Below are 20,083 nucleotides of genomic sequence, written 5' to 3'. Positions count from 1 at the left end.
GATGTTGAACTGACCGAGGCTCTGATTGCCTTCTCTGGTGGGTGTATTTCAAAGAAGTGCAGAGGCAATCAACAGCACAAAAAATAAATGATCTGATTATTATCACATTGCTGTTTATGGGGGCTTGCCATAGCTGTTTTCCAAAGGGACTGCACTTCAAAAGGACAGCACAGTGGTCGGCGCTGCTGCCTCACAGTGCCAGGGTCCCGGGTTTGATTCCCAGCTTGGGTCACTGTCTGTGTGGAGTTTGCACATACTCCCTGTGTCTGCATGGGTTTCCTCCAAGTGCTCTGGTTTCCAAAGATGTGCGGGTTAGGTAGATTGGCCATGCTAAATTGCCCCGTAGTGTCAGGGGGATTAGATGGGGGTTATGGGGATAGAGCCTGGGTGGGATTGTGGTTCAATGCAGACTTGATGGGCCGAATGCCCTCCTTCTGCACTGTAGGATTCTACTCTCGTGGCTGCAAAACACATTGAGATTGAGATGTCTGGTGGTTGGGCAAGGCACTATATAAATGCAAATATCTATTTTTTAATAACAAACATTTTGGATGGTGTATTTTGTAGTCATGAATTTGGTTGTGGGGAGACGTTTGGAACGTCAAAGATCATTGGAAAAACATTTAACCATATTTTGTAAATAAATTATTCTATTTTAATTCTGGTGCAGGGACAGAGCTAAACTTTCAGGCGTTGATAACTTGATAACGCTTACAGGTTTTGATCTTAGGTTTTGATGCAGTTGGCACAAAAAGAAAATAGAAAACGCTGGAAAATCTCAGCAGATCTGACAGCATCTGTGGAGAGAAAATAGAGACAAAGATTCGAGTTTGGATAACACTTCATCAGAGCTGGCACTGCGTTCACTTGCAGTGAATCCTTCAGGAAACTGTAGACTTTTTTTTACAATTCCCTTCTGAGTAAACAAGCCATCACTTGCACAGTGTTGGAACTGAGCAATTATTGATTATGCTGGGAGCCTTTTGCGTGCCAGGGTCAGAACAGGACCCGTGTTGAATGCCAGGTAGGTTGGGTTTTTTTTTGCTCACCTAGATTGGCTCTGATGGGGGAACGGTGCTGGGATTTGACTTGATTCCTCTCGATGTCACATCCGGCTCGCTGGGGGTTTAAAGCTGGGGTTGCTACTGCTGCAGTTCACGCTGTCAGCAGGAATCTTGCAGCAGTCAGACAGCCCAGCTCCACTCCAGTGTAACCAGCTCTGCAACCTCCAGCCCCAACAAGACAGCGGAGATTCTCCTCTTTTTTAATTCTTGAAGGGGGAAGGGGTTTGGGGGCTTGCTTTAACAGAAAGCACGGTCTGGGTTTGTTTTGTTTTCGCTTTACCTGTTAAGATTACTCACATCCTGCAAGGGAGGGGGAAAAAGATGATAGCATTGAGATTTTTCACTTTTCTGTTACTTGCGATGCAAGGTAAGAACGCTTAAATATTCCCTCTTTCTGGATATCGCTTTGGTCTCTTAGGTATACTGTGATTTGATGTTTTATGTGTATGAGAGCGAGTAAGTGATTAGATATCAGGAGTTGTGTAGAGAGGGAAATGACCCTTTCAGTACCAAGGACAGAGGAGAATAGAGACAGAGAGAGACAAGGGGAGCTGGCCATCTCTCCTCGCTCCAAGTGCAGTCCTGAGCCACCACCACCTACCCAGTTTGTCGCGAATCATTTCCAGATAGTTAATTCTTGTAAATAATACAGTGCAAATAAGAAATTACTTTATCTCGCTCTTTCTAAACTCCAATTCTTGACCCTCGGCTCTCCCCCATGCAGAAATTCCCCTCTCACATGGCCAATTCCCGTTTTGTGTGTGTGTGTGTTTTACCTCTCTCTCTGTCTGTTCCAGCTTCCTTCTCTCCTGTGCCCAAGGAGCAATCGCAAGACGACGCCAAGGTAAGAGAGAGATAGATAGTCCTCCGCGCCGGTTGTTGTTCAACCTCTTCCTGATCTCAGACACCTTTCCCCTTGGGGGTGTTTAAGGGGTGGGAACTTATCCCCAAAACAACACCCTAATGGATACCCCTGCTCTTTCAGGTGATGAAATGTGTGGTGGAGGTCATCTCCGACAGCCTGTCCAAACCCAGCCCTTTACCAATCAGCCAGCAATGCTTCGATGTCCTCAGGGGAGGTAGGCTGATTTCATTCTCTCTCCTCCTTTAGTTAATTGCGAAATCCACTTTATTTCCAGCGTGAATATCACTTTCCAAAATGTTTTCCTTTTGGGGAAAGAAGCAAACTGTTGTATCCCCACTGTGTGAATTAATTAATCATTATGAGGTTAGAACATGTTTAATCTTCGTGTAAGATTTTTAAAATATATATACATATATATAACTACAGTTTAACTGATTGAAATCTATAGGCCATTGTGCCATGAACCCGCAAACAAGCGGTCACAGTCCTGGATTTTAATACTGATTAGCTTTCCTATTCTGTGCAGATGAGAGAATCATCTCTATCCTTCGACATCAGAATCTTCTACGAGAATTGCAAGAGATTGCCGCTGAAGGTATTGTCCCAGTTTGTGTAACTGTAAGGCTGGAGACTTGTAGTGCTTAAGTGAGGGTCTGAGATAATGTCATACTTGCTGCTTGTATACAGGAAGTACAGGACCCACTTTCTCCATAAACTCTGCATATTTTCTGCCCCCACGCTAATTGGAAAAAAAACAAGTTTTGCAACAGTCAGATCCCTGTAAAGAATGTTACCTTCATATAGTTAAAACCTCTTATTACAAGTTGAAGTGACTGCTATCATCTCTTTCTGCACACAGAGTGGCACGCTAGCACAGTGGTTAGCACTTCTGCCTTACAGCGCCAGGGACCCGGGTTCAATTCTGGCCTCAGGTCACTGTCTGTGCAGGGGTTTGCACATTCACCCTGTGTCTGCCTGGGTTTCTTCTGGGCACTCCAGTTTCCTCTCACAATCCAAAGATGTGTGGGTTAGGTGGATTGGCCATGCTAAATTGATTCTACTGTCAGGGGGACTAGCAGAGTAAATGAGGGAGACGGAAATAGGGCCTGAGTGGGAATGTGGTTGGTACAAACTCAATGGGCCAAATGGCCTCCTTCTGTATGGTAGGGATTTTATGTATTGTGGAAAAATTACTCGGTTTCAATCAAACTTGACCTAGATGTGTATTGGACCCCAATGAAATCAGGTTTCACTAAAGCTCTGGAGAAACTGCCATACTGGGTTAGAGACTAATGTTGAAGAAGTTTGTTTTGGGGAGAACTCATCAGTATAGTTAGAAATCCCCCATCAAGCCACTGAGGAATCTGAAAATCTGTCTGCCCAATATTAAGTGCACACGTTCTCCTTAGCCCAAAGGCAAAAAGCTGAGATGCATTTTGGCAGAGTTACTGGGGTCATAGCAGCTAAAATAGTGAATCATAGAATCCATACAGTGCAGAAGGAAAGCATTCGGCCCATCAAGTCTACACTGACTCTCGGACAGAGTGTCTTATCTAGGCCCTCCCCCCGCCCCAACAACACCCCCTCCCCAACAACCCCCTGCCACCAACCCCGCCACATCCCCCCCATAACCCCCCTCAACAACACCCCCCCCCCACAACCACACACAATGCCCCCCCCGCCCCCCCCCCCCCACCACCCCCCCCACCCTATTCCCATAATCTTGCACATTCACTGTGACTAATCCATCTAACTTAGACATTTTTGTACATGAAGGGACAATTTAGTCTTGCCAGTCCGACTAACCTGCACATCATTGGAGTGTGGGAGGAACCCTGGGCATCCAGAGGAAACCCACACAGACACAGGGAGAACATGCAAATTCCACACAGACAGCCACCCAAAGTTGGAATTAAACTTGGGTCCCTGTGTCACCGTACCATCCCATAGTTGCACAGCTATCACAGCTGAAACTCCAACCAGGCCCATTCTAACCATCGAGGTGCAGGCTCAGAAGATTAATTTCAACAACGTAGATCAATATTTCAAAACAGTCAGCAATGTTTGAGACGCTGAGCCACTTTTTGCCATATCAATTCAGTCATTCATATTTCCCAGCACCGTAAGTACAATTAACCACACAGATGTCAATCTAATAATAAGAAAGATTGTACCTAATGAAGACATCTCCATTAACATTATTGAAACCTGATAGTTCTTCAGGACCTTCTTCAGTTACTGTGATACCCTAAATTAACTGAAGACATAATAAGGTACGAGTAATGCCATCTGCAAGGTGAACACAAACTATCTGATAAAATCAAGGGCACAGTAAATGAGGTCGTGTCAAAGAGGATGTCTTTAAGCTTTTTGCCTTTGGGCTAAGGAGTGTGTGCACTTAATATCGGACATAATACTGATACACTCAAGCACACCCGCTCCCCCCCCTCTCCAAAATAATCCAAAGATCAGGATAAGATCTTAAGGTTCATTACTTTGTTCCAATAATGCATTTTCTTTACAATTTTGGTGCAGGGGCCAATGAGAAAAAGCTACAGGAAAAGCAGAGTATTGATTTCAAAGACAATTTAGCTGTTGCTCTCAGGAGTCACAATGACAAAAAGAAAACATCAGCAGGTTAGTGTAGAGGTAACCCATCTAATCCTCGATGTAGAGATCTGATGTAATCCAAAAGCAGACCATTTAGCTGTTTGGAAATAATGTAACATTGGCTGTTAAAATTTGTGGCGTGTTGCCAGAATCTAGTTGCACGTTACAGCAATTTTAGTTTACAGCTATCAGGACACTGACGACAGCAGAAACTGATTAAAATAGATTACATTGCATAAAGATGGTATCAGCAATTTTCCAATTTGTACAGTTGCTATGTATAGATTGTTCTCTGTGCCATCGTTCAAAAAAATGGAAGTAGTATTAATTTAACATAATGATACTCATTAAGTGATCATGCAGCTGTCTTTGTTCTCTTTAGAAATCAGTGTTTGAACAAAAAATGTTTGTACCTGAGTGTTATTATGACAGCAGTTAATCAAAATTAATTCTTCAAAGTTCACTCGCTGTATTGATTGCTCTGCAGATAAATCACACGAGGTCCATGCAGAGGAACAGCAAGGATCATCTGCTGAGATATTGGAAATAAAGGATAAAGAGCAGCAGGACAGCGTAGAGGGGACACAGCCAAATGTAAGCGGATACAGCTTCCTAACCATGAAGGATAAAACTACTGATTCAAACAGTGATGCAACTGACAGTGGAGATGTGGCAGTGGAAAAGGAAGATGCAGTAAGAGATGAGTCGATGACAAATGGTTCCTCTGAAGAGGAGTCTGTTGTGGAGCAGTCCCAGGATCAGAGTCAAAACGAGGAGCGAAGTCCAGAAGAAAGTGAGCAAAGTGAAGGCGAATACACTCAGGAAGAGGACGTGGATGAAGGTCAAAGCAAAGAGAGTGAGGAAGACAATGATGAAGAAGACCGCAGCGATTACAATGACAATAAGAATGAAGAGCTAGCAAATGATGACGAACGTTCAGAAGAAGTTGGAGAGACCAGAGAAGTGGACAGAAACCAAAGTGAGGACAAGGAGCTTTTAGAGCTGGAACGGGAAGGGATGGTCTCAGATGAAGAAATCAGGGCCAGTGAAAACAACATGAGCCACCAGAATTCAGAGGACGAAGATTTGGAAGAGGATGAATACTCAAATATCAGTGCTGAAAAGGATGGGTTATCTGAAGAAGAGAGAAGAAAATGGAAGAAGGTGAGTGAGGCCCCAGAGCGGAACTCAAAAAAACGTGGAGAAATGAGTGATGAAGACAGAGGTGTGCTAGAGAGCACACCTGGAAACCCCAAACCACACAACAAATTGAGTCATTTCCAATACTCACAGGAGAACAGAAGATCTCACTCTGAGGAAGATATTAGGAAGAAGAAACCCATTCTGTCATATCCGGTGCGGAAAAGGCTCGAAATTGAAGATAAAAAAGAGAAAGAAGAGGAGGGAAGTGCCAACAGGAAAAATGAGGTTTGTGTCATTTTAAATTTATTTTAACTTGATTTACTTTGGACTGTCTGGAACAAGCTGCCAGAGATAGTAGTAGAGGCAGGTACAATTTTGTCATTCAAAAAGCATTTAGACAGTTACATGGGAAGATGGCATCGAAGGATATGGACAAAAGGTGGGCAATTGGGATGTGCTTAGTGGTTTAAAAAAAAAGGGCAGCATGGACACGTTGGGTCAAAGAGCCTGTTTCCATGCAGTAAACCTCTATGACTCCATTCCACATACAGGATACATAAAGTCCAAAGGTGGTGATCTGAATCATAGCTACGAGTTGCTAAGGACGTGTTATCTCTTAGTTTCTATAAGCCATTGCTTCCCTTTGGGGTTGGGGTGGTGAGGGGCCCTTCTGTAGACTCACAACTATTGTAAGTCCTGAATTTCTGCCCATGGGGAGAAACCAGTTCATCAAGGCAATGGCTGTCTTTCATTATGATGCTTTGGAGTATGACAGACTCAGAACAAAAGCAAAACACGTTTATCAAGCTAGGTCATTATTAGCAGGGTTCATGTGGCATTGCCCAGCCAGCAGATATGGGATGTGTATTTTAGATATCAATGGAAATGGAAATCATGTGGGTTTCTGATGGGTGATCAGTCTGCTCTTCCATTGTATCCCCTAGATGCTGAATGGTATTTTATTATGAGAGTAGTGTTGTAGAATTGTCACAGTGCAGGAAGAGGCCATTTAGCCCATCATGTCTACACCAGCTCTCCAAATGAACCATTTGCTTAGTATCATTCTCCCAACTTCTTACTGCAGCAATGCACATTCTTCCTTTTCAGATAATATTCTAATTCCCTTTTGAATGTTTCAATTGAACCTGCTTCCACTCTCAGGCAGTGCACTCTAACCCTTAACCACATGCAGGGTGAAAACTCATGTCGCTTTTTGCTTCTTTTGCCAAATACGTTTAAATCTCTGCCCTTTCATTCTTGATCCTTTCAAAGTGAGAACAATTTCTCCCTATCTGCCCAGACACCTCATGATTTTGAATACATCAAATCTTTCTCAGGCTTCTCCTCTCCAAGGAAAATAGCCCTAACTACTCCAATCTATTTTCATAACTGAAGTTTCTCATTCCTAGAACCATTCTCTTGAACATTTTCTGCACTCTCTCCAATACCTTCACATCCTTTCTAAAGTATGGCACCCAGAGCTGGATGCAATACTCAAACTGAGGCCAAAGTACAATCTTATACAAGTTCAACATGACCTCCTTGGTCTTATTCTCGATAACATTATTAATAAAGCTTTGGATACTGTATGCTTTAACTATTTTCTCAACTTGTCCTGCCTTCAATGACACACCATGGATGTTCCTCTGCTCTTACACCCTTTAAAATTGTACCCTTTACTTGTCTCTATTTTTCCTTCCAAAATGGAATTATTTATGTTTTTCCACATTGAACTTCCACTTATTCCATCTTTTCCCTTGGTAATGACAATGCAAAGTGTTAATTTAATACCTCAGTTATAGTCACTGCCTCCATGTATAAATCCTCTTTTTGGACCCTTGTCAGCCTTACTCCTCCTCTTACCACATGGGATTCCCCTTTTATATTCGCTGCCAGTGATTGCCATTTGTCTGCACATTCCACCAACTTGTCTACGTCCTTTTGAAGCTCTACACTATCCTTCTCACAGTTCACAATGCTTCCAAGTTTCATATTATCCACAAACTTTGAAATGGTGTCCTGTATACCAAGATCTAGGTCATTAATATACAATGGGAAAAGCAAGGATCCCAACACTGATCCTTGGTCCACAACAAACCTTCATCCAGCTTGAAAAACATCCACTAACCATTCATCCATTTCCTGCCATTCAGCCAATTCCATGTCCAAATTACTACTGTCCCTATTCCACCAGTTAAATTTTTTTCTCGCAAGTCTGTTATGTGGCACTGTATCAAATGCCTTTTGGAAGTTCATGTAACCACATCAACCGCGTTATCCTTATTGACACTCCTCTTCCAAAATTTCCAGCAAGTTATTTAAACATGATTTATCCTTAAGGAGTCCATATTGGATTTCCTTAATTAACCTGCATTTGTCCATGTGGCTATTAACTTTGCCCCAGATTATTTTGTCTAGAAGTTTCCCCACCACTGAAGTTAAACTAACTAGTCTGTGGCTGCTAGGCTTATCATTACACCATGTTTCTGAATAATTGTCTAATGTTTGTAATTCTTCAGTCCTCTGGCATCACTCCTGAGTCTGCGGAAGACTGAAAAATTACAGTCAGTGCATCTGCAATTTCCGTGTTCATTTCCCTCCATATCCTCAAATACATCTCATCCAAAGCTGGTGCTTTATCAACTTGAAGTATGGACAGCCCATCCAATACCTCCTACTTATTAATTTTAAACCCTTCTCACATCTGAATTATCCCTTCTTTCATCACGACTAGGGGAGCATCTTCTTCCTTGGTAAAGGTAGTTACGTAGCACAGTGGTTAGCACTGCTGACTCATAGCACCAGGGACCTGGGTTCAATTCCTGGCTTGGATCACTGTCTGTGCAGAGTCTGCATGTTCTCTTCGTGTCGGCATGTGTTTCCTCCGGGTGCTCCAGTTTTCTCCCACAGTCCAAAAGACATGCTGGTTAGGTGCACTGGCCATGCTAAATTCACACTAAGTGTATCCGAACCGGTGTGTGGCAACTAGAGGATTTTCACAGTTGCTTCATTGCAGTGTTAATGTAAGCCTACTTATGACATAAATAAGTGAATATTCATTTAATACTCAGCTTATGTCCTGAACCTCCATGCACAAATATCTTTTTGATCCCTAATTGGCCCCACTGCTTATATTACTGTTTTTACTATTTATATACCGTTATGTTTGCTGTCTGTCTCTATCCAATCTCCCTCTTTGTTTTGCTTATTTGCTTTTTCACTTCCCCTTTGAATCTTCTATATTCATCTTGATTTTCGATTATATTTGCCACTTGACACCTGTCATAACTGCACCTTTTCATTATCTTAATTCCTACCCTTTTTTTTATTCTTGTCATCCAGGGAACTCTAGTTTTGTTTGTCTTATCTCTCCCTTTTGAGGGAATATACATTGATTGTGCCTGAACCATCTGTTTTATGAAGTTAGCCCATTGTTCGGCTCTTGTGTTTCCTGTTCACTTTGACTCCAGTTTATTCAGCCCAAATCTATGCTTACCTCTTTGAGGTTAACTTTCCCCAGTTAATAGCATTCTCTCTTGATTGTTCTTTGCCTTTTTCCAGAGTGATCCTAAACCTAATGATCACTGTCTCCTAAATGTTCCCCCATTGATGCTTGATTCACCTCATTCCTAAGAACCAGGTCTGGCAGTGCTTCCTTTCTGATTGGACTGGAAAAATTCTGCCGTCGAAAATTTTCCTGAATACATTATGGGAACTCTTGCCTCTTCCTGTCCTTTACACTTCTACTATCCCAGTCTATATCCAAATAACTTATGTGCCCAATTATAGATACTGTAAAAATGTTGCACCTCCCCGTAATTTCCTTGTAAATGTGTTCTTCTGCGTGCTTCCAAATTATATAAGTGGCCTGTGGGTTACACCAGGTAATGTTATTGCACCTTTTGTGTTCCTTAGCTGCAGTCAAATTAATTCAGACCTTTCACCCTTCCAAACATTCTCTTACTCAGCACTGAAATGTTCTTCCTAATCAATACCACCATTCCGCCAACTTTTTTGCCTATTTTTTCTGAACACTTTGTATCCAGGGAATTTAATGCCTGCCCTTTGAGCCAGGCCCTTGTTATAGTCACAAATGGCTATCTGTCCTTGTAGCTCACCAATCCAATTTACCACCCTCTGTGCATTTGGCGTACATGCATCATAGCCCTGATTTAGACTTTATTATTTTTCTCCCTTACTCTGATCCCACCTATTTCCCTGGATGGTGATGGCTAACACGAGGGGACATAGCTTTAAATTGAGGGGTGATAATTATAGGACGGATGTCAGAGGTAGGTTCTTTACTCAGAGGGTAGTAAGGGTACGGAATGCCCTGCCTGATGCAGTTGTGGACTCGTCAACTTTAAGGGCATTCAAATGGTCAGTGGATAGACATATGGATAATATTGGAATAGTTTAGGTTAGAGGGTCATTAGATTGGTTCCACTGGTTGGCGCAACATCGAGGGCCGAAGGGCCTGTACTGCGCTGTAATGTTCTATGTTATATTAACTTGTTCTTTATTTTGATTTGATTCAGTATTGTGACAGGTATTAGTATACAGTGAAAGCATACTGTACATAGAGTACATAGGCAAGAAGGAAAGGAGAGAGTGCAGAATGTGTTACATTTTGATACTATCTATCTTTTCAATTAGTCTGTGTGCCTTGTTATTCCTCTCTGGTATTATCTCAAGGTTTCCATACCCATGCCAAGTTTGCTTGTGCCATTGGGGAGGGTTTAATCTATTAGGAAATGAGTATCCTAAGTAATTTGCTTTTACCAGCAAACATTCCATGGTATTGAATGGCCTTGAGGTGGCACAGGTCAAGATTAAATTCATCCTTTAGGAAAAGTAGGATTAGATGGTCAGTGACAAGTGTAAGAAGGACAAGGAAATATTAAAGCATTGAAGGCCAGAGGATGAAGTTACAAGCAATGGGGAAGGTAAAATAGGGTTACAGGTTGGGGAGGAGATAGAGCATAAAACCACCAGCAGATAATTGTCAATTCTAAATACAGGCAATGACTTAATTGCACAAGCTAGCAACATGGACACCAATTGGACTTGAGAGTAGGAGGCTTCCATGTGGCAACCAATGGACTGAACACTTAGCAAGTAGAGTCAACCCAAGCATTTCAATAGGGTTTGCAGAATCATGTGTTTTTACGACTACTAGTGTGAGCAGGGTTCAAGTACAATAAATGCAAAATCCTATTAAGATGCCACGTGCAGGCATCTTAGATCATTACAAACATAATGTGGTGTGGCAAGAATTAACATTGTGAATTCCATAAATACTATAATAAGTGACTGGGCGTACTTATAAGCAATAATGCATAAAGAGGTAGGAGGGGTGGTAGTGCAATCAGTAGGGCCTCTGCCCCTGAGGCAGAAGCTCTGGGTTAGAATCCTACCCCAGGACTTGATGGCCAAAGAAGGTGCATTCATAATACAAACAGGTTGCGTTCAACCTGCAAATCCTTCCAAATGCACCAATAGCTGGCAGTAAGAATGAGAGAGACTCCTGGTCAGCCATGCTTGATATGGAGTGGTGCTCCTCAAGCTATAAGCCTCTGATGACAGCCCAGTGACCTGTTCCAGGAAATACTAGCTATGGAAACAGATGAAAAATCTGACTCAGTGTACCATTAGGTTTGGGAAAATAATTAGAATAGAAGTATAGTGAAAAGACTGAGTAAGAGTAAGAAATCCAATATCATTGACTCAGGTATAATCATGTACAAAACACTGAACAAAAATGATAAAAGTTAAGTAGCCAGGGTAAATAAATATTTTAATCTAAAGGATTAATATTGCAATTTTATTTAGATTATAAACACTTTTCCCCACACACAAAAGTAGAAATATTCGATTACAATTTATCATGCATTCATTTGCAATTGAAGCTAGCAATTATTTTTTAAAAAAACACATGGTTTGACTAGCTAAAGTAGGTCACTTTACCCTCTGTATATTATTCTAAAAATAATAACCAATTCATTAAGTGAGTTAAGCCATTTCTAAAAATAGTAGCCATTACCATCAAACAGTAAGGGGGTTTAAACTATATCCATAGTGAGAGAAAAGCGTGAATACTCGGTGCTGTCAAGGACGTTAGTTCGGTTTTGTTTACCTGTGGAGCTTTACTGAAGTTTTCATCTTATTGCCACGTACCCTTAATGCGATAGCTGGTCACTCCATGTTGGATATGACAATGGTGTTGGCTAACCCACAGAACCATACAAAAATATAGTGGACTAGAAGAGAAGTTTATAATAATAGCAGTAGATTTAGTTCAGGAGAACTGGTAATGGGCAGGAGTTGTCGAATACTGATTTATGTGTACGAAATCATGAGCTGGACTTTACAAGTTGGCAAAATATTGATGCTGTTTTTCTTTAAATTTTAGAACATAGCAGCTATATATATATCCAGGTCAGCTGTGTAATTTGAAAATTACCTGCACAAATGAAACGGATAATGACAAAAACAGGGGTCAGTTGTTGATAGTCTCCCATGCGGTCATGTTTATCAATAGGGCAGCACAGTGGCCCAGTGGTTAGCACTGTTGCCTCACAGCACCAGGAACCTGGGTTCAATTCCCAGCTTGGGTCACTATCTGTGTGGAGTCTGCACATTCTCTCATGGGTTTCCTCAAACAGTCCGAAAGACATGCTAGTTAGATGCATTGGCCATGCTAAATTTGCCTTCAGTGTACCCGGAATATGGCAACTAGGAGATTTGCACAGTAACTTCATTGCAGTGTTAATGTAAGCCTACTTGTGACACTAATAAACAAACTTCTAAAACTTTAAACAATAACAGTTTGCATTGATATAGCACCTTCAGAATTGTAAGATAAGGTCATTAGCAAAAGTCCACAAAGGACCAAAGCCACCTCTCTCCATTTCAGAGGCACCACTCTGCAAATGTAGGGTAAGGCAATGGGGCAATCCACCATGCAGTAGTGCACCCGGTATGGGGGATTCAACCTGAACTGTTGGTGTCATAAAACAGCCCAAAAATACTTTGCAAGAACCTTATCAAACAAATTGTGACGTACAGCCACATAAGGAAATATTAGCCTTGGGAGCATGGTTAAAGAGATAGGTTTGAAAGAATGTCTTATAGTCGGAAAGGGAGGTGGATTTAAGGAGGGAATCCCAGAGCTTAGTGCCTAAGCAGCTGAGATCATGGCTGCCACTGCTGGAGCATGGGGGATGCTTGGCATCACCTTTGCCAAGAAATATTATTTACATGCCTCTGTAGCTTATTCAAGTTGTCCCCTCTCATCAAGTTTAAGTCCCCCTGGAGGAAGGTTACATTGCACTGGGTCTTTTGTCCATGAAAGCAATGCGACCAGGCTGATATTCTCTTCAGTTGATGTTCACAAATAGGCATATGCAACATGGAGAGTGGAGAGTGATCAGGAGCAGACCTCTTCACGCCCTCTTCATAATTCACTATCCTACCTACCTTCATGTCATCAGCAAATTTAGTGACCACACCTTCAATCACTTCATCCAAGTCATAAGAACATAAGAAATAGGAGCAGGAGTAGGCCATCTAGCCCTTCGAGCCTGCCCCGCCATTCAATAAGACCATGGCTGATCTGTCGTGGCTCAGTTCCACATTCCCGCCCTCTCCCCATAACCCTTAATCCCCTCTCTTATCAAAAACCCATCAACCTGCGTCTTAAAAATATTTAGCGAGGTAGCCTCCACCACTTCAACGGGCAGAGAATTCCAGAGATTCACCACCCTTTGAGTGAAGAAGTTCCTCCTCAACTCCGTTCTAAACTGCCCCAGATGTGCGATAATCTGTTAAACGCCTTCTCCTGGTCTAGGCTGATGAGGCAGATATCCACCTGGCTGTTCTGCACGTAGGCGAACATATCCCTGAGTAGCGCAAGGCTATCAGAAAAGGTTGAGGCCCTAGCACTGATCCCTATGGCACAGTGCTCGTCACACCTTGACAACCAGGAAATGACCCATTTATGCCAATTATCTATTTCCTGTTAGCTAGTCAAACTTCAACCCATGCCAATATGTTACCCCCGACATCATGAGCTTTTATTTTCCACAGTAAAGTTTGATGTGGCAATTATCTAATGTCTTTTATGGATTATATCTCCTAACAATTAATTTTAAAATTTTTGAAAATTTGTGATTACATACATCCAGTCAATAATGAGACATTTCCAATTGCTGTACCTCCACTTTATTTCATTCTATTGCTTGTGGATAATATGTCCAAGATGGCGTAGTTTGCACAACAATGCAGTGTCACTGAGAGCTTCAATAATGGCGAATGCAATTTGATGTACTGAGCAAACGTAGGACAAAGACCGGAATTCTCCCAAAACAAAATGGGAATATTTCCCACCTGATTTTTGGGTGTACTTAATTGAACGAATCTCCCTCACTTGAAGCAATGCAGAGTGCCTCTGCATGATTCACTCTGAAAGGTGGTGGGCTGGGCCTATTCCCACCTGAGAGGCCAGCAGCAAAGTGCTGAGCAGGCCACAGCACATGCACCAATTTATCAGTGAAAAGATTAGCACATGTGCCCCATTATACCCACCTTCCCCCCCCCCCCCACAACTCCGATGACCAGCCCTGATCGCCTCCTCCCAGCGATCCCACTTGCAGAGTGGGTGGCAGCGAACGTCGCCTCACAATTACCCCCAACAGGCCTCATCCCCTTGTGGCACTGCTCAGTGGACAGTGCCAACATGCATAGTGAGGAGTGCCAGTATGTCCCATAGGCAGTGTCAGGGTTCCAGGCTGGCACTACCCAGGTGGCACCCCCTTGCCCCCAGCCTTTTGCAGGGTCCTCAGTAGCCTCTACTCCCCCCCAGCAGTGTGACTGACTCACCTGATGAAGGAGCTCTGGAAGCTCATGATTCCAAATAAACTTGTTGGACTTTAACATGGTGTTGTGAGACTTTTTACTGCTCCTCAATCCAGTAGAAGTACAATTGCTTACCCAAAGCTTAATTGAAGTAAATAAAATAGCAGTACACTTTGGGAGTAAATTGGCATAAATTTGATACTAAGACTACAAATCATTCTCTTCTTATACAGATCAACTCCAATTTTGCTATTTTTATGCATGTTTGACTGGTCAAGTCTTCCAAGCACGCTCCGAGTCCGTTCGGTGTATTAACTGCAAACTGCAGCTAAATTCAGGATTTTATACAATAATGGAAAGTAGATATTTTGCTTCAAAGACTACCTGAAAATCTTATGGCATCGAATTTGATCAGAATGTATAAATGTTTTATCAGAACAAATGATCTTTCAATCTTCATCAAGTAAATAATACTGCACTAAGAAAAAGATTTATTGAAGTTTATTTATGATTTAAGAAGTATGCACTTCTTGTCCATAAAAGTGATTTTCCAGTCTCAATTTCTGATTGTATTTTTTAGAAATCATAGACTCCCTACTGTGCAGAAGGAGGCCATTTGACCCATTGAGTCTGCACAGGCAACAATCCCACTCAATCCCTATCCCCGCTTACTTACCCTGCTAATCCCTCTAACCTAGAACATCCCAGGACACCAAGGGTTAATTTAGCACGGCCAATCCACCTAACCCACACATCTTTCGGACTGTGGGAGGAAACCGGAACACCCAGAGGAAACCCAAGCAAAGACGGGGAGATTGTACAATTTCCATACAGACAGTGACCCAAGTCAGGAATCGAACCTCGGTCCCCGGACTGTGAGGCAGCAGTGCTAACCACTGTGCCACCCATTTCCATCATCAGTTTTAATTGTAAATTGCTCTGTCAGAGTTTTCCATTCAATTTTGCCACATCAATACATCGCTGCAGGGTGATTTCAGAGAGGGAAGAATGCATGCATGCAGAAGCTGATTTTAAATGTGTGATTAAGGATGCGGTTCAATTAACACTGCAGGCTTTGTGCTGATGGAAATATTTTCAGCATCGCTCTAATGCTAATTTGGCTTTGTGGAGCCAACTTCACAAATCTTCCATTCCTGTCACAATGGTCATAATTTTAGGGCCCCTTATGAGTGGATTAGCAGGTGGAGGGGCCAACCAAATTTCGGGGATGCCCTTTCTGCCACCTATCTGACACCACCCCCCCCCACCGGCCCCAACCTGGCCGCAATTTAACAGACAGCAGGCAAGGCCTACCCTGGCACCAATTGGGGCCTTTAAGTGGACACTGCCCACTCAAACAGTGGGAGCTTAGTGATGGATAGGTGTCCAGCAGAGGCCTGTCTGGGCCTGAGGGAAGGAGATCATGAAAGAAGCTTTATAAATATAAGTCATAACCTTTTTCCTCCACGAAAAGATTGTTGAGCACTCTTCCAGGAACTTCTGGGGCAGCACGATGGCATAGTGGTTAGCACTAATGCCACACAGCACCCAGGACCTGGGTTCGATTCCTGGCTTGGGTCACTGTCTGTGTGGAGTTTGCATGTTCTTCCCGTGTCTGTGTGGGTTTCCCCCGGGTGCTCTGGGTTCCTCCTACAGTCCAAAGATGTGCAGGTTAGATGAATTGGCCATGTTCAGTGTACCTGAACAGGCATCGGAGTGTGGCGACTGGGGGATTTTCACAGTAATTTCATTGTAGTGTGAATTACTTGTGACTAATAAATAAACTTACCTTCCTCTCAGAAATAATAATCTTGTCTAATATTTTCCCAGGAACAAGAAATGGAGAATCTTGAAGCAATTGAAAGCGAACTGGAAGCCATGGCAAGGAGGTTACATCAGATGCGCAGAAGTTAAATCCTGTGCCACAAAGCTGAGTAATAATGAAGCAACTATCAGCACCTTTGTTTGATTAGTAATATTTTAGCTACTGCACCAAAATCATCAATGCTTTTGAGGAATCTACATTCTGCATCTGTTTTTCTTTCCAAGGTGCTGCTAAATGCTTGCTTATTTAATCATTTTACATCTGTTAGTTCTCCCATGACATACCTTGTTTCCTACATTAGCTGAATCCGTTTGCGATACTTAATGTTATGGTTTAAAATTCTATGGCTTTTTAGAATACCTGATAGAGGAGATGAAACTCAAGTTAAAATAGTATTGTACTTGGTGGAAGTTTGTACCAAGTCAGACTAATTGTATTGTACATTCTATATACAATTTATGTAATTAAAATAAAACAACTTTTACCCCGTAGTCTTTACTTTATTCTTCCTATACTTGTTTGAAAATAAGTTAGAGAGTTTGAAACATATACATGAGTCGGGAGATCTTTAGAATACAATAGAATCCCTACAGTGCAGAAGGAAACCATTTGGTCCATCGAGTCTGCACCAACCAGAATCCCATCCAGACTCTATCCCTGTAACCCCACCTATTTACTTTGCTAATCTCCCTGACATAAGGGGCAATTTAGCATGGCCAGTCAACCTAACCTGCACATCTTTGGACTGTGGGAGGAAACCGGAGCACTCAGAGGAAACCCACACAGATAGTGACCCGAGGCTGGAACTGGACCTGGGTCCCCGGTGCTATGAGGCAGCAGTGCTAACCACTGTGCCACCCATCTTAGTCTCCATCTACAAAAATCTTGAAAAGTGGCAGGGCGAATTGATATGGTGGCTTAAAAAGTAATTAGGTTTATAATTAGAGGTGGGGGCCATGATCTTGAGCCCACACTCTCGCATAAGATTGGCTGGCAGGGTGGCACGGTAGCACAGTGGTTAGCACTGCTGCTTCACAGCTCCAGGGTCCTGGGTTTGATGAGAAGCTGGGGTCACTGTCTGTGTGGAGTTTGCACATTCTCCCCGTGTCTGGGTGGGTTTCCTCTGGGCACTCCGGTTTCCTCCCATGGTCCAAAGATGTGCGGGTTAGGTTGATTGGCTATGCTAAGAAATTGCCCCTTTAGTGTCCAGGGATGTGTAGGTTAGAGGGATTAGTGGTATAATATGTAGGGATAGGGCCTGGGTGGGATTGTGTTTGGTGCAGACCCGATGGGCCAAAGGACCTCGTTCTGTACTGTAGGGTTCTATGGTTCAGAGGGTCAAGATTTGGCAAAACCCAGAAATCGCAAACTTCGACGGCAAATTCGCAATTTTCGATCGTCGCCACGTCTCACTGGTGCAGTAAATTGGTTCACACCTATCATAGCGCCTTAATACAACTTTACCTTGTGTTTAGGCCCCACCCTTCAGAATGACAGCGCGAAACACACACCCCTGCTTTTGTTGACAAAGTGTCACAAAATCTAGAGAGAAAAATTGACCTGATTCTGTAGAGAGAAACAGACCAATTTTCAGACAGAGCCTGAAAGGAATGCAGGTGGTTGTTTTCTCAGACGTTACTAATAAAGAATTTAGATATGAAGCGAGGCTGGACAAGATAAGACTCTAATGGGTACCCGGCCACGCATTTCCAGCTGCTTCATTGGAAAGGTGGCCTTGTTCCAGACAGCTGCAGATGTCAGCAGCGGCCAGCCATGACACCTGAGGCATCTCCGACATGTCATAGAATCCCTACAGGGCAGAATAAGGCCTTTCAGCCCATCAAGTCTGCACCAACCACAATCCCACCCAGGTCCTTTCCCCATAACTGCTCATTTTTAACGTACTAGTCCACCTAACAGTAAGGGACAATTTAGCATAGCTGATCAACCTAACCACACATCTTTGGACAGTGGGAGGAAACCAGAGCACCGGACGAAACCCACTCAGACATGGAGAGAATGTATAAATTCTACATGGACAGTGACTCAAGCTGCGAATCAAACCTGGTCCTTGGCATTGTGAGGCAGCAACGCATACGTTGTGGGAGAACTTTGCATGGCCAATGCACCTAACCAGCACGTCTTTCAGACTGTGGGAGGAAACCAGACTACCCGGAGCAAACCCATGCAGACACCGGGGAGAATGTGCAGACTGCGCACAAGACAGTGACCCAAGCCAGGAATCAAACCCAGGTCCCTGGCACTGAGAGACAGAAGTGCTAGCCACTGTGCCACCCTGAGAGTGCTGATTTTGTAAACACTGTGTTAAAGATTCTAGCCTCCTTCCAGCTGGATCTCAGTGTCTATGCCCTCTGCCCCATCGAGGTGTGTGTGTGGGTGAGGATAAGGTAGCTGGTTCTGCAGTTGGAAGTAGCGATGTGGCCTCTGCTCTTGGCATGCTGCAGAGGTGAAGGCTGGCAGCAGGGATAGGTAACTGAGGGCGAGTGAAATGCTGGATACATGAAATACATTCCAAGCAGTCAACAATTGCTTGTCAAGCAGTGAGAACTATTCCCTTAGAGGACAGCTTCTTTGAATAGCTGCCTCTCACTTGGCCAAGTCCGGAGCTCAAATGATCAACGCCTTCCCAGCCTGTCAGTTTTACCAATGAAATTCTTCCCACTATGTACTGGCCCCCATGACTCTGGTGAGTCGCTGATCTGGAAATCCAGATTGAGGGTTAAAACATTAACTACTTAACAAATCCAAGAGGGTTCCCCCACCCACCTTCAATCACAGCTCTCTGCAACTGGAAGAGGGTGGGAAAATGTTGGAGTCCTGATGCAACATCGACGTTTGGAGATTTAACTCCCCCGCATTCACCTGCTTCCAAGTAGTTGGGCAAATTCTCCCCATTATAGTGGTTATTCATAGTTGTAGCACTCGTATAGCCACACACATAGAATACCATTCGACCAAGAGCAGCTCAAGAGGAGCAACTGCCTGCAAATAATGTTTCAAATATGTTTATCACATAGACACTGATTGTTCAATCCCTATACAATGGCTTACACTGTGCAGAGGAAGGAAAATCCTATTGAATAACTGGATCCAAACAGAAGGTCAATATTGGAGAGTAAGAAAGCAGGTGGATAAATTGAATTTTGCCCCTGCTATTGGATGTGGTCCACTCATGAATTCTGCCTTTAGTATTTAAAGATATTTTTAAGAACACGCAACGTATGGGATGAGCAATCTTCCAAAGACCAGGCCAAATACATATAACCTACCCCGGAGACTTGAAGTGGCGTTTCCACATAAATATTCCCTGATCCTCAAAAGTAAACAAAAAAAATCACTGTTATTCAATCCTGGCCAATTGCCCTCCAAAAAACAGCAGTCCTCCCAATATACCAGCCGCAGATAGCCATTGTAAACCACAGGCAGCATTATGGTACAGTGGCTGCCTCACAGCCCCAGGAATCTGGGTTCGATTCCCAGCTTGGGTCACTGTTTGTGTGGAGTTTGCACATTCTCCCCATGTCTGCATGGGTTTCCACCAGATGCTCCAGTTTCCTCCCATAGTCCAAAGATGTGTGGGTTAGGTGGATTGGCCATGCTAAATTGCCCCTCAGTGTCAGGGGGACACTAGCTCAGGTAAATGCATGGGATTATGGGGATAGGGCCTGGGTTGGACTATGGTCAGAGCAGACTTGATGG

The 20,083-nt window shown here is 43.2% G+C and overlaps 1 protein-coding gene across 2 annotated transcripts; it reads left to right on the top strand.

The window, feature by feature from the left end:
- Nucleotides 1-1,149: 1,149 nt before the first annotated feature.
- On the top strand, nt 1,150-16,847 carry chga (chromogranin A). Of its 2 annotated transcripts, XM_080201958.1 has the most exons (7): nt 1,150-1,431; nt 1,862-1,908; nt 2,050-2,143; nt 2,456-2,524; nt 4,465-4,566; nt 5,027-5,967; nt 16,369-16,847. In XM_080201958.1, the coding sequence occupies exons 1-7, from the start codon at nt 1,386-1,388 to the stop codon at nt 16,450-16,452; spliced, it is 1,383 nt and encodes a 460-aa protein (XP_080058084.1). In that variant the 5' UTR covers nt 1,150-1,385; the 3' UTR covers nt 16,453-16,847. The 2 variants fall into 2 exon arrangements, with proteins under 2 accessions (XP_080058084.1, XP_080058085.1); XM_080201959.1 differs by lacking the exon at nt 4,465-4,566.
- Nucleotides 16,848-20,083: the final 3,236 nt, after the last annotated feature.

The sequence above is a fragment of the Carcharhinus amblyrhynchos genome, chromosome 14, assembly GCF_965287045.1.
Source record: "Carcharhinus amblyrhynchos chromosome 14, sCarAmb.v2.hapA, whole genome shotgun sequence".
NCBI classification, from domain to species: domain Eukaryota; kingdom Metazoa; phylum Chordata; class Chondrichthyes; order Carcharhiniformes; family Carcharhinidae; genus Carcharhinus; species Carcharhinus amblyrhynchos.
Note: the sequence above shows the minus strand (reverse complement) of the source record. Positions and strands in the feature narration are given on the sequence as shown.

Excerpts from the sequence above, each read along its gene's own strand:
- chga (XM_080201958.1), top strand. The coding sequence starts at position 1,386 with ATGATAGCATTGAGATTTTTCACTTTTCTGTTACTTGCGATGCAAG. Across the intron at positions 1,909-2,049 it reads AATCGCAAGACGACGCCAAG|GTGATGAAATGTGTGGTGGA; the intron begins GTAAGAGAGAGA and ends CTGCTCTTTCAG. Across the intron at positions 4,567-5,026 it reads CAAAAAGAAAACATCAGCAG|ATAAATCACACGAGGTCCAT; the intron begins GTTAGTGTAGAG and ends ATTGCTCTGCAG.